Source organism: Salvelinus namaycush, chromosome 35 (genome assembly GCF_016432855.1).
Source record: "Salvelinus namaycush isolate Seneca chromosome 35, SaNama_1.0, whole genome shotgun sequence".
NCBI lineage: Eukaryota > Metazoa > Chordata > Actinopteri > Salmoniformes > Salmonidae > Salvelinus > Salvelinus namaycush.
Window position 1 is genome coordinate 27,307,215 of NC_052341.1, and position 10,227 is coordinate 27,317,441.

The 10,227-nt window shown below is 45.1% G+C and overlaps 1 protein-coding gene across 1 annotated transcript in view; it reads left to right on the forward strand.

Annotated features, from left to right (window-relative positions):
* LOC120029668 (protocadherin-15-like) overlaps positions 1–2,145 on the forward strand; it is a 224,724-nt gene extending 222,579 nt beyond the window's left edge. The window contains exons 40-41 of the mRNA XM_038974947.1: positions 680–715; positions 1,576–2,145. Of these exons, the coding sequence (XP_038830875.1) occupies positions 680–715; positions 1,576–2,145 (606 nt within the window). The remainder of the gene's footprint in view (positions 1–679; positions 716–1,575) is intronic.
* The last annotated feature ends 8,082 nt before the right edge of the window (positions 2,146–10,227 follow it).

Here is a 10,227-nt window from a genome sequence, read left to right on the forward strand (position 1 = left end):
CTCCAATGACTCTAAGAGGGAGGAGAGGAGGTGGCAGGCCTCCCTGGCTTGGGACATTAGTGAGCAAGAGGAGGGCAGCAGCTCTGAGGCAGGAAGCATTAGTAAAGAGGCCTACTCCGACAGGAGTAGTAGGAGCAGTGCTGCTTCATCCTCCACACTGGGTACCACGGGAGGAGACTTAGGTGGAGAGGAGGACCAGGAGAGGGCTGTAGATTCAGACGAGGAGCAGGAGGAGTGCCAGGGAGATTCTGAGGAGGAGGAAAGGATGTCAGAGCGAGACTCAGATGGGGACTCAGACACAGAGAAGGATTTGGAGACAGAGGAGGAGTCCCAGACAGAGAGAGACTCAGACACAGAGAAAGAGACAGATTCAGGATCAGAGACTGAGGACAACAAGAGGAGTGCGACATCTGCAGAAATTGAGGACACAGCACCAGGGACTCGGAAGTCCTCACCCAGGCCACCATCCAGTAGAAGATCCTCTGTGGTCACCAGCCAGAGCAGTGACAGAGACAGGTCACAGAGCCGCAGTAGCAGAGCCAGTAGGAGAGCATCCTCTGACAACAGTGGAAGTGTCTCTGACCCAAGCTCCAGGAGCTCTAGATTTACCAGGACAAGAAGCGCTAGATCCAGGTCCTCCTCCCACACTCTAGGGTCCGAGGACACCATCGACGAGGAGAGCGAGGAAGAGGAGGAGTCTTCGGGGGAGGAGGAAGTGGAGGCTGAGAGCGGAGAATCACCAGAGGAACATAGTGAGGGGTCGTCTTCCAGGAGGTCCAGTGGGAGTCGGACAACGGCCTCAACAGGAAATGGACGAGGACCGACCGCCGTGTCCTACTCTACAGAGGCCAGCGGTGGCATGATGGACATCTCAGATGACCGTTCCCCTGTCACCGAGGATGAGGAGGAAGCCACGATGAAGAGACCGTCCAGCGGTATTTATGGAAACGGCTTGAAGCAAAGCACAGAGGAAGAGGAGGAGGAAGACGGGGAATCGGAAGATGACAACCCAGCTGATTCCGATGCTGATGAAGCCGTAACATCTTCAAGTGAATTCCGATCCCATTAAGTAAGATCACTGAATGCCTTGGATTGCGTGTGCAATTATCTGAGTGGAATTTATTATTGTCATATAAGCCATTTTAGGAAGCTTTTAAATTACAGAGAGTCTAAAATGCATGCCCTTCCTTGCTTTGTTCTCTTTTTTGGTCCTATCTCTAGCTGCCGCTGCTGCTGCTTTTTCTACATTGCTTTCATGAATACTGAAAGCATTGTCCTTTGGTGGGATAATCTTATTCTTCCTTCTAAAGCTCTTAGGGCTCTGTAGTAAATGGTTAATGATTGCTTCTCATCTGTCTGTGTCAAGAAGCATAACAGATTGTGGTTAATTCACATCAGAAGACATAATCATTTCCTTCAACAGCTCCGTCTCCGGCATGACAGTGTGACATTGTGTTTGCTGCTGGCATCTCTTCGCCTTGCCCGTCAAATGGTGTGAACCCATCTCTAATGATGTTGTGATGTTAGGCTTCATGTCTCTCATATATCTGCCTTCTGTTTGTTTGTGTTGTTCAGTACGGGAGGAAGAAGCGGATTAAGCTGGTGGTGGACAGGGAGTATGAGACTAGTTCGACGGGGGAGGACAGCGCTCCGGAGCCCCAAAGAAACCGTCTGTCTAACCTGACCAACCACAGCAACATCAATGGCAGCGTGTACCTGGCGCAGAACGGCTCAGTCGTACGCACCCGCCGGGGTGTCCACTCAAACAACATCAAGGTCAACTCCCCAGTGCGGCTGGGCAAGCACTTTAAGAAACTGGACAAACTGGCCGTGACTCACGAGGAGAGACTGCCCCTCAACAGCCCCGTGGCGACCACGTCCTCGGTCGACAAGACCCTCAACACCCAGCCCTCCAGCGGCTCCCTGGCCTCCAGCACCACTGGCCCAGAGAGCATAGCGTCAAAGTCCAACATCGCCAAGGCCAGGAGCGAGAGAACCCGGAACGCTGAGGAGCAGGAGTCACCAGTGGACAATGAGGACGTGAGAGAACCTTTAGAATCTCAGAGCGATCGCACACAGTCCGATGAGGAGGAGCTATGGATGGGGCCTTGGAACAATCTGCACATACCAATGACAAAACTGTGACTTTTGTATTTCCACTTTGCTACAGTATGTGACAAATTGTACTTTTTAGTATTGTCCCCAATTATTTTGCATAAAGCTAAATTGAATTGCACTTAATTTCAATATAATGTCTTTCTTTATCAGTAATCCACTGGTTTGCTTTTACAGTACAAAAGTAATTGGCGTAATCTTATCAAATGTGCTACTCTAAATGTAGCTACATTCATTTAAAAGTTTTTGCAGCCAGTAAGTTATTATGTTTCTTTTAAATACAGGTTCTTCAAAATGTTGAGTTGACATGCTATTTTCCTAATATAGCCACTTCTAGAATGTTGTTTCCATAGAAAGCTGGATAGATTTGGCTGGGAGATGCACTTGCTGTCCACCTGGGCCTATAGTTGTGCTTTGGAGACACCCCAATCATAAAAGTCACTCAGACTTCAATCCATTGTTCTTTTTTCCCCCATTTTTATACAGATTGGTCCATTTTTTAGGGAGAATTGAAATACTATCCTGTTTGCTGCATACTGCATATTTGACACGTCTTGAAATAACAATTCTGGTTGTGGTCTTGTTTTGAATCGATATTCGTACTGGCCATGTGATGTTTATAAGCACATAAAAGCAATGCAGTAATCTTTGTTCTAGTGCCGATATATCAAACACACCTTCATCTGTCTGGCTACCAACCTGATGATGGATACAGAAATAAACATTTCACAACAAAATGATGGTAGTTTTATTCATCTAGTCCTTTCCCGCTCTCTGAAATAATAAAAATCAATTTGTTTGCAGCGAGAAGTATGCCAAGTTTAAAAACCCAGTCTATTCTATGCCCAGTTAAAATTTGATATTGCAGTCAGTTAAATTTCCATGTGTTTGCTTTTGCTCTGAGAATCAGCAGTATGATGATCGATTACAAGTGAGTACTTTGGTTACTATTCACTAGAGCTAGAGAACTTAAGAAGAAAGTGTTTCTTTTTAATAGTTTCTGGAAGGAAAATATATCAAACATCCATTTTATTGATTTAACTAAATTGCCTGATTATAGCGATGCCAGTGCGTACACAGTGAATTAATTTGGGCTTATTATCTCTGCGTTAGTCAGAGGATGGTTTGCCTCATTAATCCTGAGGAGAATTATATGAACTGAGAAGTAGTGTGCTTTGGCTCTGGAGTCATATCTACATGTCTACATACTCAAAGCTTATCTATTTCTACATGGTTAACTTTTAATTGAATCAAGTCTGCCCAAAGCTCACACTTGTTGTCACATATCAATAATGCCAATATTTCTAACATGTTATACTATTTGTTTAGTATTGTTATTTAATTCCTTTCCCCATAAGTGTAATCCTAGCCAATAGCAACAGAAATATCCAGTAACAGTATTGTTCAAAGTGGCAAACCTGTGAAATGCGCTGTCTGAATCAGCTGCTTTAACTCAATTGATAGAGATAATGTTCGTAGTCTTGCTGGTTCCTGCTTGACTTTCCTTTTTTATAGCAACTTTGGTTAATTATTACTTTGTTTGCTCAGAACGGTCGTGCAATAATTTCCTACAACTGACAAACACTTCTGGATCATGAATCAGAAGCTACAGACGTATTTCTCAGCCTCCCAGATCTGGAATACTACATTGGCTCCTTTGTTCCCCGCACATCGGGCTTTCCTGTTGCTGTTGACCAAGATGAACGAAGGCAACGCCGGTGACGGAAAAGAGGAAGGAAAGGGGGACTCCAAGCTAGGCTGAAAAGACGGGCTACACAGCCTCCTCTTCCAAGTATCCTGATGGCTAATGTCCAATCACTGGAAAATAAACATTGTGAACTCAGGGCAAGGCTTCAATCACAGAGGGACATCAGGGAATGCTGTGTCTTTTGTTTTTACAAAGACATGCTTTACAGGCGATACACTAGAATCTTCTATTCAACCAGATGGCTTTCCCATTTTCCGTATGGATCGAACGGCGGCTTCTGGTAAGAGTAAGGGGGGTGGGGTATGTTTCCTCATCAACAATTCCTGGTGTACCAAAGTTGAATACATCTCGAGCTCCTGTTCTCCGGACCTGGAGTTTCTGACGCTTAAATGACGACCCCACTATTTGCTGAGGGAATTCACGTGTTATTATCACAGCTGTGTACATACTGCCACAAGCAAACACCAAGGCGGCTGTCAGAGAACTGTACAAGATCATTAGCCGGCAAGAATCCTCTCACCCAGAAGCAGTCGTTATTGTCACAGGTGACTTTAACCAAGCACATTTAAAACACATTTTTCGCAAAATATCACAAACATGTATCCTGCCCCACGAGAGGAAGCCTACATGCTGGATAATGTTTATACAAATATCCGTGATGCGTACAAAGCCATCCCCCACATTGGCCAATCAGATCACGGCTCTCTATTCCTACTCCCCGCCTACAAGCAGCAACTCAGAAGGGATAGTGATGCACTGGACAGAGGAGGCAGACAATGCTGTAGGATTGTTTTGAGAATACTGATTGGATAATGTTCAAAGATTCATCCAGCCAGGACTCATCCATCAACATTGAGGAATATACATTGTCAGTTACAGGCTTCTTTAGGAAATGTGTTGATGATGTACCCACAATAACAATCTGGACATACCCCAACCAAAAACCCTGGAAGAACGGAGATATCCATACCATGCTGAGAGCCCATACTGAAGCATTCACAGTCAGCAGAAGGAACGCTGATGACTTGAGGGCGTGCGACGCGCACAGGGCAAGCAGGTACGAGCTCTGCAAATCCATTAGGCTCTCGCATAAAGACTCAATACAGACTCAAACTTGAATTGATGTTCGACAACTCAGATGCATGATGCATGTGGCAAGGACTACAGACTATCACGGACTACAAAGGCAAATCCAGCTGTGTGGTGCCCACCGAAGCCTCCCTCCCAGACGAGCTTCACACATTCTATGCTCTATTTGAGGCAGACAATTCCGAGCCATCCAGGAAGACTCTGCAGTTCCGGACGACCAGGTGCTTTTGATGTCCAAGGCTGACTTGAGGAAAACTCTCAAAAGAGGGAATACTCTCACAAAGCCGTCGACCCAGATGGACTCCCTGGCCGCGTTCTCAGAGTGTGTGCTGACCAGCTGGCGGGCACCTTCTCAGACATCTGGGTCTGGACACCACCCCTTGCAACTGGATCCTGGACTACCTCACAGGCAGACCACAGGCTGTGAGGATTGGGCAACCACACCTCCTCCAAACTGACTCTTAACACAGGGCCCCCCCAGGGGTGTATCCTCAGCCCCCTGCCTGCTAACCAACAATGATGAGTCAGCCTATAGGGAGGAGGTAAGTGAACTGGCATTGCGGTGCCAGGACAACAACCGCTCCCTCAACGTCAGCAAAACAAAGGAGCTGATTGTTGACTTCAGGAAGCAAAAGAGGGAACATGCCTGAATCCACATCAACGGGACTGCAGTAGAGAGAGTCAGCAGTTAACTTCCTCTGCGTCCACATCACAGAGGACTTGTCATGGACCAACAACAACACCACTCTGGTCAAGAGGGCACAACAGTGTCTACTTCCTAAGGCGGCTGAAGAAATCTCCAAATACTACTGCTGCACCATCGTTTTTATCCTGACCGATTGCGTCACGGCCCGGTACGGCCCTCAGGCGGGTGGTGAAGATGGCCCAGTACATCACTGGGACCGTGCAACCACCTATCCAGGATATCTACTTGGTGCCTGAGCAAAGCCTGTAGCATTATCAAAGGCCCCACACACCCCAGCCATGAGTTGTTTACTCCCTTACCGTCGGGCAGACGGTATTGGAGCATGAGGTCTGATACCAACAGGCTCAGAGACAGTTTCTATCTAAAATACTGCTAAACATTAAATGCCTGATCTGATGCTCTGCACCTTAGCACACATGCACTCACTCACACATACACCCACACAGACATACACACACACACACACACACAAACAAACAAACACACTCATGCAACACACACATCCCAACTGTTGCTACCAGACTCACTGTGCTCTTTGCTCCCACAGGCCGATGATGCTAATGGGGTGTTGAGCATTTTTCCTGCAGGGCAAAGCCTTCTGGGAGCCGGAGTCCTCCCATCTGATTATGATTTCCAGACACCGAGAGAGAAAAACCAATCTCCAAAATTGACTCTGCTCTTTGCTCCAGCACCATCACCACTTCTCTCTTTCTCTGGCTTGTTGACAAATGAGTTTCCTTGACAACCAGGGAAGCTTTCAGCCCCAATCCATTTCAACATTTCAATATTCTCCTGGATGTGAGAAATACTAGGGGGAAATCTCACAGTTTTCCTGAGTTTACCATAGATTCATGTTAATTCTTCTTGCCAGAGAGTATGTGAACTCTTTTATTTTTTATTTAAGTCACGTTTTACTTCAGGCTGACGCAATATTATGCAAATGTTTCGGTTCATACAGGAGTAATACAATTATTATTATTTCTTTCATTTGGATTTATCTGGGGGTGCTACAGCACCCTCGGCACCCATACTTCCCAAGGCTATGAGGCTACAGTGTATATAGAAATAACTACACTCAAAATGAAAAATGACTCAACTAAATAATGAGGGTTTCTATCATCAGGTGTAGATTACATCTCGCATTCCACTGTTCCAACTTGTAAACAACGCTACATTGGATTTATGTTAATGCGACTCTGTGTTGCCAATGGCAATGTCCGCTTAAGATATAAGGAGCCACTTGTGGATTTGACAGAGGTAGCGCAGTTCCACTTCCGACACGTCAAAACAACCCCTATGCAGACGTCGGCTAAAGACGTCCAAATGCTTCCGATCCGAAACAGTTATTTTAAGTATGTAGCACACTCGTTCGTCAGCCGAACTGAAGCATGCTGAACTGAAGCATGCTGAACTGAAGCATGCTGAACTGAAGCATGCTGAACTGAAGCATGCTGAAGCCTTAAAACGGATCTGATTGAATTGTGTTGTGTTGACACCTCAAACCAGTTATTTTTAAGCAAAACCATTGGACAGTTTACGCTGCTTATTTCAGGCTTTTTGAAGAATCACAGTGTTCTCAAGTGATCCACTAGATGGCATCTGACACTGTACATTTTACTTGTCTTTATCCACTGTGGCGAGCACCCTCAACAGGTCGGTAACAACTGGATGCATTCGGTTTTCACAGGCCCCCAATGTCCGGTCTGGAACGTGAAGTTATAAGCTCTGCTGGTCAGCTACTGCGTAGCAACCTAGCGGTGCCAGAAGCCCTGGTCTGCCTTAGAAAGCCTATGTAAATTACAATGGGCAGAATGGCCCCAAAAACATTTTAGGTGGCTGTTTTGGGCTCAGAAATGTGTTTATTATGATCAAATTCATTCCCCATGATGAATTATTCTAAAGTTAGCTACAAATCTAGATATTTCATTAAATAGTGATCATTTTGACTACTACACCGCCTCCAACATAGTTTTTTGAGAATTTGGCAGTATGTCCAACCGGTCTCACAACCGCAGACCACGTCTAACCACACTAGCCCAGGACCTCCTCATCCAGGACCTCCTCATCCGGCTCCTTCACCTGCGAGATCGTCTGAGACCAGCCACCCGGACAGCTTATGAAACTGTGGGTTTGCACAACCAAAGAATTTCTGCACAAACTGTCAGAAACCGTCTAAGGGAAGCTCATCTACATGCTCGTCGTGCTCACCAGGGCCTTGACCTGACTGCAGTTCTTCGTTGTAACCTACTTCAGTGGGCAAATGCTCAACTTCGATGGCAACTGGCACGCTGGAGAAGTGTGCTCTTTCCGGATGAATCCTGGTTTCAACTGTACCAGGCAGATGGCAGACAGCGTGTATGGCGTTGTGTGGGCGAGTGGTTTGCTGATGTCAACGTTGTGAACAGAGTGCCCCATGGTGGCGGTGGGGTTATGGTATGGGCAGGCATAAGCTACGGACCAACAAACACAATTGCATTTTATCAATGGTAATTTGAAGGCACAGTGATACAGTGACGAGAACATGAGGCCCATTGTCAAGCCATTCATCCGCCGCCATCACCTCATGTTTCAGCATGATAATGCACAGCTCCATGTTGCAAGGATCTGTACACAATTCCTGGAAGCTGTAAATGTTCCAGTTCTTCCATGGCCTGCATACTCACCAGACATGTCACCCATTGAGATTGTTTGGGATGCCCTGGATCGGCATGTACGACAAAAAATATAATCAAATCAAATCAAATTGTATTTGTCACATACACATGGTTAGCAGATGTTAATGCGAGTGTAGCGAAATTCTTGTGCTTCTAGTTCCGACCATGCAGTAATATCTAACAAGTAATCTAACAATTTCACAACAACTACCTTATACACACAAGTGTAAAGGAATGATTAAGAATATGTACATAAAAATATATGGATGAGCGATGGCCGAACGGCATAGGCAAGATGCAGTAGATGGTATAGAGTACAGTATATACATATGAGATGAGTAATGTAGGGTATGTAAACATGATATAAAGTGGCATTGTTTAAAGTGGCTAGTGATACATTTATTAAATCCAATTTTTAATTATTAAAGTGGCTAGAGATTTGAGTCAGTATGTTGGCACCAGACACTCAATGTTAGTGATGGCTGTTTAAAAGTCAGATGGCCTTGAGATAGTAGCTGTTTTTCAGTCTCTCGGTCCCAGCTTTGATGCACGACAGGGTGCCAATATCCAGCAACTTCGCACAGCCATTGAAGAGGAGTGGGACAACATTCCACAGGCCACAATCATCAGCCTGATCAACTCTATGCGAAGGAGATTTGTCACTCTGCATGAGCCAAAGGATGGTCACCACAGATACTGACTGGTTTTCTGATCCACGTATCTGTGACCAACAGATCCATATCTGTATTCCAATTCATGTGAAGTCCATAGATCAGGGCCTAATGAATATATTTCAATTGACTGATTTCCTAATGAACTGTAACTCAGTAAAATCTTTGAAATTGTTGCACATTGCATTTATATAACCGACTTCTGCTTTTGGACTTTAACAAGGCGACACTCCATCTTAACTCCTCCTACACATGTGTTTCTTTTACGCCTGCTATGTTAGGTTATGTGGAGAGAGCCCTGAGAGAGAAAGGAATTGATAGGATTCTGATGTGGAGTGATACTGATTTCTGTAGTAACTGCTGTTCACCAGTAGATGGAGGTGATGAAGTTTGCATTACATCAACCCCTGGTATCTAATCAATTGGTTTGATTACAGGCAGTAAACGTGTTTAATGAAGTGGCAATTATATCAGTTGTTTTTAATTGCATGATATAATGACAGTCACGTCCTACAAAACAAACGGTTCACCTCTGCATAGGAATGACTTCTGTAGACCTTTGTTAATTAACACTTAACTTCACAGGTAGAGTACCATACTGCTCTCAACGTGCCCTGATCTACTCAAAGTTGACTTTTCACCAGCAGGCTGCGTCACACTGACAGAGCTCTCACGCTGAGCGGTGTGTTGTCTTCCACATAAGTGCAGTCGTGGGAGAAAACAAGTGAATTGTGAAGTGAAGACTGCTCGAGAGAGAGAGAGAGAGAGAGAGAGAGAGAGAGAGAGAGAGAGAGAGAGAGAGAGAGAGAGAGAGAGAGAGAGAGAGAGAGAGAGAGAGAGAGAGAGAGAGAGAGAGAGAGAGAGAGAGAGAGAGAGAGAGAGAGAGAGAGAGAGAGAGAGAGAGAGAGAGAGAGAGAGAGAGAGAGAGAGAGAGAGAGAGAGAGAGAGAGAGAGAGAGAGAGAGAGAGAGAGAGAGAGAGAGAGAGAGAGAGAGAGAGAGAGAGAGAGAGAGAGAGAGAGAGAGAGAGAGAGAGAATCTAATTAACACTTAAAAATGATTACAAGATTACCTGTAGCCTACCTCAGGACTTTAATGACATTATACCCTTTGATCTTCACATGATGGATCCCCATTGAAATATTTCAAACAAACATCCAAAATAAATAATGAAGTGAATAATTACAAGCTTGCAGATTTGGAATAACAGATCATCATGGTCTCTTCAAATTCTATAATTAGCAGGAAGATCAGAGGGAGACGTTGCGAGTGTCAGAATACAGAAC